Source organism: Nilaparvata lugens, chromosome 9 (genome assembly GCF_014356525.2).
Source record: "Nilaparvata lugens isolate BPH chromosome 9, ASM1435652v1, whole genome shotgun sequence".
Taxonomy (NCBI): domain Eukaryota; kingdom Metazoa; phylum Arthropoda; class Insecta; order Hemiptera; family Delphacidae; genus Nilaparvata; species Nilaparvata lugens.
Window position 1 is genome coordinate 37,504,319 of NC_052512.1, and position 16,662 is coordinate 37,520,980.

General features: G+C 33.1%; 1 protein-coding gene across 1 annotated transcript in view; it reads right to left on the minus strand.

The window, feature by feature from the left end:
• Window positions 1-16,662, minus strand: part of LOC120352966 — a 50,491-nt gene that overhangs the window by 28,817 nt on the left and 5,012 nt on the right. The window contains exon 3 of the mRNA XM_039435327.1: window positions 15,782-15,871. Within this exon, the coding sequence (XP_039291261.1) occupies window positions 15,782-15,871 (90 nt within the window). The remainder of the gene's footprint in view (window positions 1-15,781; window positions 15,872-16,662) is intronic.

Consider the following 16,662-nt stretch of genomic DNA (forward strand, 5'->3'; position numbering starts at 1 on the left):
GCCATTGATCTGATGTAATTTACAAGACTGCATAAAAAAATTTAGATATTGTATTTTCATAAAAAAAAGATTGAAACAATAACTAAAGTACTTTTGTTTTTATTGACCTTTCAAATAAGTAAGTTTCTCTGGCGCACCTTGTACTAACCCTCTACACTAACTAACTAGATAGTATATCTTGTTCTATAAGTATATCTAGTCTATATTATGATAGGGGTATTCACAATGTTGGAGTTAGCTGGCTAAGTCGAGCTATTCGCTAACTCCTGCTATTTGTTAAATCAATGCTATAGTAGTAAGTTACAAAAAAATAACAGATGAGATAGCAGATAGCGAAGGTTTGAGTTCGCTAACTCTACCTAACTCAGTTAAAACAGCGGTCATATTTGTTAGCAATAGTGAGGTTATAAACTTTGAGTTAAACAAATTATCCTCTTGGAATACTATTGCAGTTAGCTTATTGCAGTTGGTTCCAGATGGAGCATTCACAATCTAGAGTTATCAAATAGCACTATAGCTGGCCAAAACAACATTGTGGATACCCCTAGCCTATAGTATATATGATTTGAGTTATCCTGGTATATCTGATATTTTAACAAGTCCCTTGAAAACAACGAATTTTCTGAAAATTGGAAGCTTGCTCTTGTTCATCCACTAAACAAAGTCACCTCTACAAAATAAAGTATTTCACCTGCTCTGTCCAAAATACTTGAAAGAGTTGTTCATTCACAAGTGTTGTAGATTTTCTACAAGCCAATAGTAAACTATATAATTTCCAATCTGGATTCAGAAAAACTTTTTCCTCTGAAACCGCTTTTTCGCGTATTCTCAAATATTTTGAGATATTTTGCCTCTAAGGGTTCCAAAGGTTGAAGAAGGATCCTATAAAGTAAGCTCATGAATATGGTAAGAAAAGCCACGATGAAAATGATATTATATTGACACATGATTTTCTAACATATGTTGTAATATGTTAGAATATTTTTTGTGATATGAGATCAGCTGTGCTTTTAGTTCAAGTTTGTTTCTCGGTAATTCTTCAAAATTATATCCTTTACTACTAAACGAGCAACTTCTGTTTATAAGTTTAGATGTTTAGATGTTTATATGTTTTGTGATGTACCAAAGGATTGTACAACCCTCGAATTATAATCAATTAATTCATAGGCCATTATACGAGCAAAATAAATTCCATCACTGGGGAAGTACCTTAATCTTATCGAAGGCAGATAAACGACAGTTATCTGACCTACACAGGCTGAAACTAATAAATCAGTAATTATATTATACCTTCCAGAAATTTATTAACTGAGAAAACCGTATGTATTTGTGACGTTTATCATTTTGATCAGTAAGGCAATATTTGAAGGTTGGAATTGAATCAAAACATAACCCTAAACCGACCAAAGCTAACTTGTCAACAAATAGCCAATTGAGAAGGCAGTTTGATTGATAATTGATCGCAACAGTTATATTTTATCAATTTTTTCACTTTTTATATTATAATTTCTATGCCGAATGAGCCTAAATATTTATTTAAGAACTGTCATGAAGATATATTTGTTAGAAATACGAAGACAAATTAGCTTAGCCTGTATATATATGATGATTGAGGGTCGATATAAACCAGCCGGAATGATATATTCTACAGCCGAATATACTTTGAAAACAAAAAACGGAAACAAAAGTCTACATAAGTTATTTGAATATATGAAAGGGGAATATATGAATGGTTAATCTAAGAAAATTATACAGCGTATAAATTCGTCAATTTGGGAAGAGTCATGACTATAGACTTAAGGGTATAAAGATATCATAGATGATTTTCATTGTAATGAGTAAATTTTAATATTCATGCTGTACTTAGCCAAAAGGTCTGTACTTAGGCAAAACCCCACCCAGATAATAATTATAACTATTCATTGATTTATTCTATTTTCTAAATGATAATTTTGTATTAGCTCACTTTGCCTATTTGATTGGTGCATTTTATGACCCATTCCAAGGGCTATCACCCATCTCATTTCATTCAATTAGAAAGTATTAAATTCCCATATAGTATCTATAATTTGAAGATTCAAATTCGCTATCACTTAATATTCATTCCTTATCAGTTGGAAATTAAATTTTGTGAAATTTGTTCATTTATCTAGTCAATATTTTGCTGTCTGAGAATATTCTCCAGAATTTATTCATATTACCTTTTCACTGAACTGGGTTTATTCAATTACACCTCCAAATTCATTCTTTCTTGACTGACACATATCAATCATGCAAGACACGGTGACATGCAAGACATATTTTGCTGTCTGAGAATATTCTCCAGAATTTATTCATATTACCTTTTCACTGAACTGGGTTTATTCAATTACACCTCCAAATTCGTTCTTTCTTGACTGACACATATCAATCATGCAAGACACGACCTGTTTTGCAATAGTCAGATATTATCGAGTATGGTACTTATTATTAGAATATTATTTCTTCTGGTGGTGGATGGTAGTCGATATTCTTATCAAATAATTATAAATCGATATTCTGATCATTTTATTCGAGATATCCTCCAGAATCAAATAAAAATCGACTGCCATCAACCTACCGCATCAAGGTGTATTGGATCGAGCATTCACAACCAGTCATCATCACAAGGAGAGGTAATGGGTCGCATAGACAGCATCAGAATTAAACTCGGTACTTGAAGTATTTACTATTTTGGTTCAGCACTTTGCTATCACATAACCTATAGTATTCATCAGAGACCCGGTTCATATGGATTTGCTATTCTGTCTGTTGTCTTGTGTGGTCTAATATCTCTTTCAACTGTAATACAGGTATTAGAACCTGAGTATATTGGTTATTATTTGGAGAAGGAACTCTTGCAGGAATTTATATATCTGTCTGATCCTAGTGACAGCATTGATCATAGTGAGCAGCTTCAAACTGAACTGCATTCCATTACTGAATTGGATTCAATTTTAATCCACTACATAACCACCTACAGCGCTAATTTAGAAATTTACAGTCCCTACCTCGGCTACCTTTGTAGACCGCCAAACTATCAATCTAGCAAATTAGTTTTCGAACCAGTTACATCCATACACTGTTCACTCTGTTTAAGCACTCTGGATTCAGTGATACCCTGTCCCCGGCAAAACAAAGGTTAGTCAACCTAACCTACAACTACAAATAACCGAGTTATAACCTCAAATTTTACAACTGTTTATTTATCTCTTTTTAACCAAGTATTCTAGTTATTGTTTCTCTTTCAATGCACATTCATGCCCCTCCACGGAGCAATATAGGCTATAACATATGCCGACACAAGGTGAGGCACTTAATACTGAGAAACCATATTTATGGTTAAAGATTATAATCTTTGTTTTTTGTCCAATGACTCCAAGTTCATAAGTAGATACGAAGTATGGATACTGAGAAGCTCTTTTATGACTTTTCCACCACCCTAAAACTGCAAGGTTTTATAAATTTATTTTTAAAATTATAATAAAGATCAATTTCTGCTTCACATTAGTGTTCGTTGTGTTCATCAATAACCCTTGGACATATTAGAATCATGAAATAACATCATATCTTGAAATATATTGAGATATTCAATATGAAAGAAGCAGGTCTCTGGGACCCAGGGTCACGACTAATGTCAGGAAAAAATAGGGTCAGGACTAGAAGGTTAACCCTTATTGCATGCAATTAAAAATCCACTCGACAGCTGATTTATGATGAATGATTCTATTCTGATTTTTACTGTGATATTGGCATTCAAAGGAGACTTTACCTATTGTATTAACCTTAAAATGCAAAATCTCCAAAAAAAAACCTTGTATATACATCGAGGCACAATTCAATAAGAAATATATCTGTCAAATTTCATGGTAATCTATTGCTGCATTTCACCGCAAGTGTGGAACATATGAACATGAAGAGAAATGCAAAGCCGTCGATTTGAATCTTAGAACTCACTTCGCTCGGTCAATAAATCAAAATTTTAAGAAACCACAAATATCCTGGATGAGAAGGGGAATCAATTGTTATGTAGATTTGAATCTGAATGTCTAGGATCTACTATAAAGTCTACTAAATTCATCATTTTTTCTCAACAGGAGAAACGTTTAAAGCTGGCATCAAATGATGTCACCACATTATTAAATAATGTGTGTGAAATGATTATTAAATTTACATATGTGAATTATATATTTATATATGTATGTCACGTGGATTGAAGGAGCGTTTTTGTCACGTTGATTGTTGATTGAAGAAAGATTCTATTCTACTATTCAAATGAATCATAATGTAATTTACTTATCCACTTTGAGATTTACATAGTATAGCGAACACTTCAGTTGCTATGTAGGCCTACTGTATTGTATTATCTGTAGTGTCTTATTTTTTACTAAAGTGATGAAGTATCAGAAAATACTATTATTCAGCATTGTAATGTATTATTTTCAATGTCATCTTTCTCTCTTTCTTCTCAATAATTTAAAATATGTTATTATTTTAAATAAGTAGATAACTTAACTATTGTTTGTCTTTAATCATATTATTTGTATTATTTTTTTGTATTGTTATGATACTTGAAAAAGAGTTGAGTGTAAAAGAGGGTCAACTGCGCCCTAACTTCGCTCTCTAAGAGAAATAAAGGCAGTAATTCTATTCTATTCATGTCACCATGATATATATGTACATATATATTGAAAACAGATGACATCCAATTTATTAGAACAAATGGAATGCCTTCATCTTCATGTGTAGGCAACACACCACACCATCCTTGTTCCTGTGAGACTGACCTTGTCTCTGTGACACTCCACTTGTTCGGATGGGACTCTACCCCTCTTCTGGTTCCACTGACACTACTTGTTCCAGTGAGACTTACCTTGTCTCTGTGAGACTGACCTTGTCTCTGTGAGACTCACCTTGTCTCTGTGAGACTCACCTTGTCTCTGTGGGAACTTGTTCCTGTGAGACTGCCATTTATAAAAATACTTGTCCCTATGAAACTTGTCTCTGTGACACTAATATCGTTCAAAAACACTACTTGTCTCTGTGATACGGACCCTTTTAAATGCTACATTCTACAACAAGTAGTATGTTAAACTTTACTGCATCTTATTTTGGCTTCAACTCTGAAGCTCAGTTTCTTAATTTTGCTGGTGCAGAAAATTGTATAAATTAGTGGAGTAACTGTGCAGCTTCTAAATTTTCATGGTTTTTTCTTATGACTGATCCTTTAAAAACTTCACTACAAACAATGTACATATAGTAAGATCAAATCAGAAAAAACAAGATGAATTGATATTCTTCCATTGAGAGAAGTGAGAAAGAAGTGAAAAATGAGAGGGTAGAAGTAGAATGAATTTGTATGTTTTGCATCACTTTTTTATTACTACTCCCCCCCTCCCCCCTCCCTTGCACCCATCCCATATACCCCCCACCTCCCCCGCTCACTCTCTATTTCAGGAGAAGAAGAAGAAGGAGAAGAAGATAAAAACAATGATGCTCTCTCCCTCTCACACCCTCTCTCTCTCTCTCTCTCTCTCTCTATATATATATATATATATTATATATATATATATTATGCTCTATTTCAATTATAGATAGTCATGCCCAATTACATTTATGTAAAGAGATGTGAGAGAGAGGCAATCTAGTGTCAGATTCTAGTGAAACGAACTTCTGCCAGATTTAAGTGAAACGAACTTCTTACTGTCATAAATTCTAGATGTACTTGACAAGTAGGAGGAGATTTTACCATTCTTTCAAGAATACAAGTCCAGCAGTAACATTCAAATCCCATCTTCTGCTTTTAAAACTCTTTATGTTGTGTGTATTCAGCACAGTTGAATATTCTTTTGGAAGAATAATAGTGAATTCAAAGTTGTCTTCTAAATCTATATTGATATAAATTAAATCATCCTCACCAAATGTTACATTCTTAACATAGAACCAATCAAACTGAAAAACATTATGAAATGCTTTAATGGGATATATCTCCAATAAAAGTTAATTAAAAATTGACATATCAAAGTGTGTCATTTCTTTGTTGCAGTTTTCACTCATCTCACAGCACAATGTAGCAACGTTTATAATAGATAAGGATATACTAATTACAATCATATACATGCTTCCTGTGAGACAACCTTGGACGTTATCACTACGCACCAATTCTCCTTTAGCTTGAACATCTACATGTTTCAAAATTTCAGTTCAGAGACCTTACAAGGACGAATGTGGTTCTGGTCTAATTCGATACTCGGTTATTAGCACGTTTGCAATTTCACTTCACAGAGCTTACAAGGACGAATGCATCTCTGCTCTGGTTCATCTCAAAGTCGATCATTAGCACGTTTTGTGCATAATCTTGTTTCACCTTGGAAAGAATGGTTGTGAAGTAGAGAACACTCTCTCATGTTGAGATAGAATGTAGCTATCTATTTCTCATGCAATTTCTCCCAAGCAATTTGCATAGTGAAATCAGTTGAAGATTGATGTGATTCTCACTTGAGGGTTTTAGAACATTCGCATAGATACTAAGTCCCATTTTATCAGTGATCAAATCACCTACTTGATCTTCTGTCAAATTATGCTGTTTTGCCTCAAACAATTCATATGAAAACTAACTTTCTCATAGTTCCGAACTATTTGGTAGGCTATTCTATGTACAAATAAAGTGAGATAATTGATGAATGCAGGTGAACATTGTAATCTTGTCACTTCATCATTCTCAGTATTTTCAATTGAAGATGCTATTTCCTCACAAATTGATTTGACTGTAGCTTGTAATTCATCCTTCTTAAATGCTTGCATTCCACTACTCAGATCATTTTTCTATACATAAGTCTTGCTAAATGTAGATAGCAATGTATTTTAATTGTTTTTTGAAACAAATTGTTCAATCCCCTCCAAAAGATTCATCTTTATTGTATTAGTCATTGCGGATAATCGATCTTCAAACTCTTGTTCTGTTATAACAATGTTTTCCAATGCCTGCACAGTTTTATCCAAATATTCCTTATCAACCGATAATGAATGAGTTCCATTTACTCTGGTAAAAAGTTCTGTGCTAAGCTGTTTCAATCTGGTATTTAGATAGATTCTATCCAATACTTGCAAATTTTCAATCTTGTCTGAGATAACTTTCAATTTCTCATCCAAAAAATTCTTGTCAACTTTATTATCGTTGATCGTATTCAAGTGCGATCTGGATATCTCTGTTGTTGATTTGAAATCATGTAGAGAATTCTCCAAATTGATAGATTCCTCTTTAACTCCTCTATTGATATTGTCAGATAACTGTTGTAATGTACTGAAGATGTGTTCTATTTCAATCTCGTTCAATCCAATATTCTTAACTATATTGAATAATTGTGAATCTAAATACGAACGTGGAGATTCACTAACACCTTGTTGATTAATTGCCTGGATTATTCTCTCACTAAAACTGTCAAGATCTATTTCATCCCATACAATCTCTTTCTTCGCAGTGACCCTCTTGCTTTTACCTCCAAATCTGTGCACGCTCATTCTGCAACTAAACAATGATTTTACCTTCACGTAGTTGATGCAATCTCATCATCATGACCTGAGTGTCCAGCAAGTTTTGATGATTTTAATAAATGAAGTCTCTGAACCAATTTATCATAGTTGTCATATATTGGTAAATTCTATTGCTGGAAGTATTTTTCGCAAATTTCGATAACCCTGAACCTCTCTTACTCACTTTTTCAACAGGGAACAGCATTTGAATAAAGCGAGACTTTACACCACTGTTACGTTTCACATATCCTCGTCTATCCAAATTAACTTTTGTTATTGATAAAATCTTCTTGTATTTATTAAGATCTTTTTCATCAAAGAGATATGAATTTGGTCTTTGGGCAAATAACAGTTCAAATAGACCATGTGTAATCCGGATTTTTTTGTTATCAATATAAAAGAAGTAGTTATCAAAGCTAACAACCAACTCACCAATAAAATATAATTTTCGGTCAGAATCATAGGAAATTCCATAAGGAATCGAGATATCCAATTTTTTACTATGAAATGTATACAAATATTGTGCGAGCACTCGATTCTTCATCCTCTTTATTTTGCTGCTTGTATCACTCTCAAGCCTAGTTGAATTGAATATACTTGAATCGTTCATGCTTAGATCTTTTTCAGCCACTGATGGTGATTCAACTTCTATTGTTTCACTGATATCATCATGTTTTTCTCCTAGATCCATACTTCTTCTTCTTCTTGTTCCTCCTTTCTTGGTATAAAACTCTGATCGGATTGGTGAGGAGATTTATTTTTCCCCATTTCAATTAGAGGTGTGATAATTGGTTCAAAAAGTTTTTCTCTGTAATTGTCAGATTGCTTTTCAAAATGTACAATGCTTCTATGTTTGTCTCTAATAACTTCCCTCAATTTCTTGATCTTATTGATTAGAGCAATGCTAGCGTTTTGTCTTCTATGAGGCATCCTCATTCTCCCACTGCTACTCACTCTCTACTGAATGTCAATGAAGTTATCCAGACCCTGCCTATATTTTCCACTATTAGCTATACATTCAGTCATAATAGTGAGAAAACTATGCTTCTTAGAATTCCACACAATTTACTGAAATCTCTGAAGCAAATATCTTCACCCACATAGTCTCTATGTATTAATTTGAGTGATAATTGATCAATTTCGAATATAACAATCATATTTGCATTATCTCTGAGGAAATGTTTTTGTGTTGCACCATAACTTTGAATTAAATATGCTGTATCAATATTACAATGTCTACCCATGGTAGAATAATCCCTTATTTGAGGTGTGTGACTAAGTTGTAAATCGTCAAATATAACTAGAGAATATTTTGGTATACTGTTTGGGTGTGGAATGTTATCAGGAATATCATTCACATGAAATTCAATACCTTTCATTTCTGAAAGGACTCTTCTTAAAAACAAGTACTTATCTTGATATTGACTTTTAGTATTCAAATAAATATGTTTAAATCTCAATCCATTTTTGGAAAAAATCGAGTTGAACAATTAATTCGTTTCACTGCATGCAGATGGGCCCACGATGAGAATTCTAGTGTTATGTGGGATCAATGCCCCATTCTTACACCATACAGGCTTTTCCTGTTGTGTAATTATCTTATCAAAATTTACAATGACGAGTTTGTTTATGTTAAGAAAGTGAGATATACAAACAGAACGAACTGTTTCATGTGTCTGGTTCACTCACTAATGTAGCGTTTCTAGGTGACACACATACATGTACTCAGCCATTCAACATCTAGACACGTACCACATACTACTACTTCACACTTCTCTATGACAAAATGAGAAATGAAAGAGCAAACATTCAATTCAAGTTGTTTCTATTTAAAAAACACACAATGTGAACAATATTACAATGGTTATTCACAACAGATATGGATAGATAATTATACAATGTACATTATTTACATCATATGATCTTATAGTCTAGGCGCTGGCTTACATTGAGCATACATGAGAGAGGCAGAGAATTTGACTTCGGATTATTGTTAGGGGGTGTTTAGTGTATATGAAACTCGATGTCGTCACGTCCCAGGGTGGTCGACAGCTTGGGGTGGAGGGGGGTAAATTGTAAAAAACGCGCGTTTATAAAATCGCCTGTCCTGCAGTTACTATTCATAGTACAGCTTTTATTTTTTTCTCAATATTATGTACACATAACTGGCTTTCAATGTGGTCCTATACTTTTTTGCGATAAACCGCATGGTTTTTCCGTAAAAAAATAAAATATCTCGAAAAATGTATTTTTTTATTATGGACTTTTTGTTATTTCTCGAATATTGAAGTAATTAGCCGACTTAGAGGAAAAGGCTCCTAATAAACGTTGTAGGCCATTCCTTGCTGAATCCAATGATATATATAGTTTGGGGGTTACGATCATAGATGCGGAGGTGGGAGGGGGATAAGTAGCACTGTTACAATGCGGTGTGGTCCTCCCCCATGATTAATGTGCGTAATGGCCTGTCTATGGCATCGCTCCTACTAGTCTACGCATTCAAATTATGTATTTCAGGAACGCTATCTTATGTATTTTTGGTCGCTGAACACGATTTTTCAACTCTCAAGCCTTAATAATTGATAATTCTCATCATAATATACTAATTATGGTCAAAATTACAAACTTCATCTCATTATCATTATTTATGATTACATTGTAATGATAAACCATCCTGTTAGGAATCCTATATGTGTTTCTCAATCGATAAAAAACTGATATTCCATTAAGAGAGAATAATTATTTGATTTGGTTCAATGATCACTTTGGAATTGCGAAAGTCAAGTAATGGAATAAGTTAAACAAATATTATAGGCTACCCCATATAGAGCACCGTGTAACAGGAGTAAAATATTTCCTTAATATAAATTTACAGTTGAAACACGAATAATACCAAATACTCCCATGTAATATGACTAAATATTTGATTACAAAGGAAATACAACTCTAAAGCTGAGTTTACACCAAAGTTATTAAGGAGATGTTAATATAACTCAATCTTTATAGATTCTATTAGATTGAACATAACTTATCATACATATGATAGACATATGTGTTTGCCAAGTTCCGTTCAATCTAATAGAATCTATAAATATTAAGTTATTAACATTCTGTTAATAACTTTGGTGTAAACGCAGCTTTATCAACTGATTTCTGTAACTTATATCTACTCATCTGGCTGAGTTTGACTGATTGTCTTGGGGTGGTACTTGAATGAAAGTGGAATGAGAGATATCTTTGTTGAATTTGAAATATTTGGAGAGAATACTGTTGGAAATCTATTGAGGGGAGATCAGTATAATTAAGGTGTGAGAGCAAGCAATCAATTCAATGAAACAACTACAAGGACTCATGAACGGTTCAAATATGAGAAATTGTCAAAGTATATTTGAAAGAAGTCAGGAGCTATTTGTAGAGTTTTTTTTTAGAATCAAAATCAATGACTACTTGAAATATTCATGACTGATTATTGTAACATAGTTTAAATTATCTTAAATTGTATTCATGCTCATAAGGATGGACTCTGGTATTGCACATAGAAACTGTTCGAGAAAAGATCCCATAATTTTTTCATTCAATCACACAAACTATGTTATAAAGTCTGTGTCATATCTAGAAAATATAAAAAATACCCATAGAAGTGAAAAATAATTTCCAATTAGGAAACATTAACTCTATACAGTCAATACATTGACTCTCTGTCAAATGAAACCTTGAAAATTTAATAAATGTGACAACCGATCATGCTTTAGACTCTTTAGAGCATTGATGCTCATTAGATCATCCAAAACTGAGTGATTGGAATAGCTAGTTCTTCAAAGGCTTTCCTAAAATGTCTGCTACTACATAAATAAATCTTCCATCAAAGATATTCTGTTCAAGTATGTTGACATCATTATGGATATCACTGGAGACTGTGAAGAAAGTCATCTAATGAAGTAAAACAAGAATAATGAGAGATGAGAATGATTTCCAGAAGCATAATCTTCTCAAGAGAACTTAACATTTTTCTTCAAGACTCTGATGGACAACAGAATCTGCATAATGTTATCAATGGTTTGGAAGCAAGTGAAGAAGTGTGTGATTCTCTTTTGAATGTATAGAAAGAAATAGTTATTCGGTTTCCAACGATTTTTATCTGAACATAGTTGTGGCAAATTGTAAAAGTGTATTCTCACCTATAAAAATAAACAGAGTTCTTTCATTCTCCACGATGCAATCAAACAAAAATCCTAGTCTTAGTTAATTCTAGAACAGAAAGATCTGATCTCTGTATTTTTACTAGATAGATGTTTAAAGATAATTCAGCATTGAAGTCTTAGTGCAGCATGCATTTCTACAATAGCCGCAATCTCTGTCAACATCTGATGGATTTTTGAAAAAAAACTCCTAATCTCACTTGGCCTATGAAATTGTAAGTGAAACTAGTTGTGGATTTGACTAAATCCCTAAATATCGTTGACAAATTCACATAATGATGACACGGCTCTCCTGAATTCAACTCCTACTTCACTTTTCAAAACTTCAATACGCTGCAAGATTATGGAAACTTTGTGATGAGAAGAGTTATGAAAATTCTCAATAAAGATGGAGTGATACAGGTGGACATAGCTTTTCATGTCTATGGTCTAAAATCAAACAAAGGTAGTGAACATATTAGAAGCAGCAGAGTAAAAGAATCACTCCAATAATATGCTCTCCAAACCATCGAGACTTGATTTCTAAATCTGTGGCAGAGATTTATTAATGTGATATGCAAGAATCTATAAAGGAATTATCCATACGTTAGCTACGTGCAGGAATACATACATTCATTCATTCATTTGTGGATAAAATTACAAATCATATAAATATGTTTGGGAAAGAATAGCAGGCATGGCCCAAAACTATTCGAATCCCAAATTTTTATACTGAATAACGTGTTACCATTTCAAAACAGTCTGAACAGGAATACCATAATGGATGAATCAATCAAAAGTTAGTGAAATATTATTATAATAATACTGTTAGAAATAATATATGAATGAATATTTAAATTTTCATTTCATTTTGATTTGACACATATCTATTATTATATTGGATATAATTTCTCAAAAGTCCACGACAAACTGAAGATTCATGAAAGATTAACATTTTCATACTGAACATAATCATTATGATAATGAATGAATGATGAATTCCATTTCCACCATGAAGAACTAAGAAATTCCACAAATATTTCTTGGAAACTAACTGACCACTATCAAGTAAGCGTGGCCAGTGTGCAATTAATAATATAATTTAGCCTGCAGCGCATCACAATAAATTAATTTGAAATAAAAACAATAGAACATAAACATATATAAATATTAACTTTATTCTATCCTAATATATTTCTTGAAACCCAAGTTTCGTTTATTTCAAACAGTCATTTCTTAGTTTCCTTGCAGAATGAGATGAAGTTTGTAATTTTGACCATAATTAGTATATTATGATGAGAATTATCAATTAATAAGGCTTGAGAGTTGAAAAATCGTGTTCAGCGACCGAAAAAGATAGCGTTCCTGAAATACATAATTTGAATGCGTAGACTAGTAGGGGCGATGCCATAGACAGGCCATTACGCACATTAATCATGGGGGAGGACCGCGCCGCAGTGAAACTAACAGTGCTACTTATCCCCCTCCCACCTCCACATCTATGATCGTAACCTCCAAACTATATATATCATTGGATTCAGCAAGGAATGGCCTACAACTTTTATTGGGAGCCTTTTCCTCTAAGTCAGCTAATTACTTGAATATTCAAGAAATAACAAAAAGTCCATAATAAAAAAATACATTTTTCGATATATTTTATTTTTTTACGGTAAAACTATGCGGTTTATTGCAAAAAAGTATAGGACCACATTGAAAGCCGGTTATGTGTACATAATATTGAGAAAAAAATAAAAGCTGTACTATGAATAGTAACTGCAGGACAGGCGATTTTATAAACGCGCGTTTTTTACAATTTACCCCCCTCCCCCCCAAGCTGTCGACCACCCTGGGACGTGACAACATCGAGTTTCATATACATTAAACACCCCCTAACAATACTCCGAAGTCAAATTCTCTGCCTCTCTCATGTATGCTCAATGTAAGCCAGCGCCTGGACTATTACTCTAATTATTCACAACATATGATACAACAAATGTGGATAGATAATTATACAATGTACATTATTTACATCATATGATCTTACTCTAATTATTCACAACATATGATACAACAAATGTGAATCAATAAAATTATACCATGTACATTATTTACAACATATGATCTTACTCTGATTATTTACAATCTTACTCTAATAATTTCTCTCGATTTATGAATGATGGTTGTGGAAATCCAATTCATTTCAAAAGCAACTTATCTTTATCTTGCCTCAATATTTTTTCTATCAAATAAACATCTCTCATATTCATTCAAATGTGTTTTTTTAATTTCTTCTTGATAAAACCTACCCTGTATTATCTCACCACTAAGATCTTCTAATGAGTAAGTGATAGGTCTTGTGGGGTGTATGCTCACAATTTTCGGAAATACTCGGGTGACCAATTCATTGGATATTCTCTATCAAATATCTTTCTTTTTTTTATAAATTCTCACAATATCACCTAGCTTATATTTTGGTTTCAATACTTTTAAGTTGAATTGTCCATTAAATGCAGAGTTTAGTGATTCTCAAACGTGTTTACAATGTTTTTTAGTTACATCTTCAGGATGCATTCTGATGGAACTGTGTACTGTATTGTTATAATCATCTACAATATTTTGTAAGCTATTAACCCAGTTTTTACTCCCACGTTCAGTTAAAGATCGATATATTTTTGATTTTATTGTACAATTAAATCTCTCAGCGATACTAGCTTTCTTATTAGTAAAAACAGAATAATGCTTGATATTAAGCTCGTCTAATAAATCTTTCACATGCTTATTAAAATACTTCTTCCCTCCACCTGTCTGGAAAAAATGCATATGTTCATTCTTACGAATAATGGGTTTGAGTGCATTATAAACACTTTGTGCAGTCTTATTCTTCAAAGGTATACAATAAGCAATACTTAGTAAAACAATTAATAACAACTAAAATATAATGATATTCTTTATTGAATTTAGATAAGCTACCCATCTCAATCAGATCTGATTGATATGAATCGTTCTCATTCTTCAACTCATATCTACGTGTGGGGTAATTTTCACGTGCAGCTGAGTGAAGCTCTGCTGCTAATTTTGCTCTAATATTACTCATTCTTCTTCTTTGTGTGAAGACACACTTGAAACAGAATTCAATGTGTTGGTCACTACCTCGTTACACACACACTGATCTGTGTAATCAGTTTGCTATTTTGTAGTGACCGAATGGTAATGTATCGATTCCGTTCTCTGCAATAAAGCGCTTGTCATCAAATGGGCTTAAACAAACCTTTGCGCATTCAATTTGATGTATGTTATGATTGAAGGATCTCAACATATTACATTTTTCTATATGTTGGCATTGTTCAATCAAACATTTCTTATACAAGTCATTATATACTATTCATTTCCAGTCCCAGCTTACGCGAGAAAACTGCAATTACATCTGAACTTATTATCTGCCAGCATTTATATAGGGGATTTGAAATTTATTTATCTAGACACTTGGCATCTGTGATAATTTGAACATTACAATGATGAGTATTCTGTAATGTCTTCCCGTAAATTAGGTTACTCATCTGCTTGAAGAATGAGACTTCAAATTTATTTTTTGCGGCTTGCCTATGACAGATATTGAACTCAATTTAGTTCTTCAACCAAGGTGATTGGGTAAAGCTAATGATGTGATGTACTTTTGTTAATTGTAATCTGAGTTGAAGGTACAGCTTTAAATTCATGTAATGAACAATGTACCTCTCGATCAAAAAGTGTGTTGATGAGTTTTTCAGTCAGAGTATGACCATTCTCATTGGTTTGGTACTCAGAGAACAATTCGCTGGGAGGAATTTAATGGAGTGGAGTGAGAGGGAAATTAGCATGCATATCATGTAACTCCTGGAGGTACTTGAGATGACATTCGATAACATAACCAGTTTCTGATCCACTCTCCAAATTTGTAAAGTCAAGAGCATGGATTTCTTCCTCTGAGAGGAATCTGAAATTCCCATATGGTAAGAATTGATTCATACAGTGGGCATACAAAGAATTACAATCTATATAAAGCAAATAGTTACTTGGTTTTGTGGAGTCGTATGTGTCAGGGATGTGTTTGTTATTGGCTTTGCAATAACGCTTGCTAATAAACGAAACACCACCGCGCATTCCTAATTCAAACATTAGATGTATATCAGGATCACTAATCAATTGGAGTTCAACCCAGGTGTACTTTAATATACAATTCCAAGTGTAATAAGCAAGCGAAAGAAAATGAGTCACATTGAGGCCGTATGAACTAAAAAGCATTGACCTCATTTCTTCAAAAACCTCAACTGATAGCATGACATCTAGGCACAGATAGAGATCATGATACTCGCTGAGAGATTTCAACTTGAATGTTGAGAACACTCTTTGTGCGTGCTCATATTCTTTGGGGGGAAGGGGTGTATCATTTAGATTGTTATGAAAACATTCTATCGGAGGGAGAGAAGTCTCTGTGAATTTTTCAGGGCAAGATATGTACGAATAGGGATATACTCCTTTTTTTCAACAAGATTTGCCTATGTTTGAGATTGGAGTCATTGAATACTGGAAACAGATGTTTGAACTTTGATTCCATATCTGTACCATCTACCAAGTTGCGCACTAATAATTCCAAGGATTCATTCATAAATTTATATGAATCTAAAAACTTAATTCTCCTAACTGTCAATGTCAAAAATTTTTCTGATGTATTGGCAATACAGGCAATTTCTTTTTCATATTTTCGGAGAGCTTTTAAAATGAAATTGCTGTCAAATCCGCTAAAATTATGGAAGTAACAGCTAATCGTATCATCAGTTTGAGTATTTAAATTACACAACACATGAGCAGCACACAAAAACTTTCCATTTTCATGTGCATGATGGTGTACCTTTGTGTCTGTTTCAGTGAAAACTTTATCGCAAAGGTCACACTC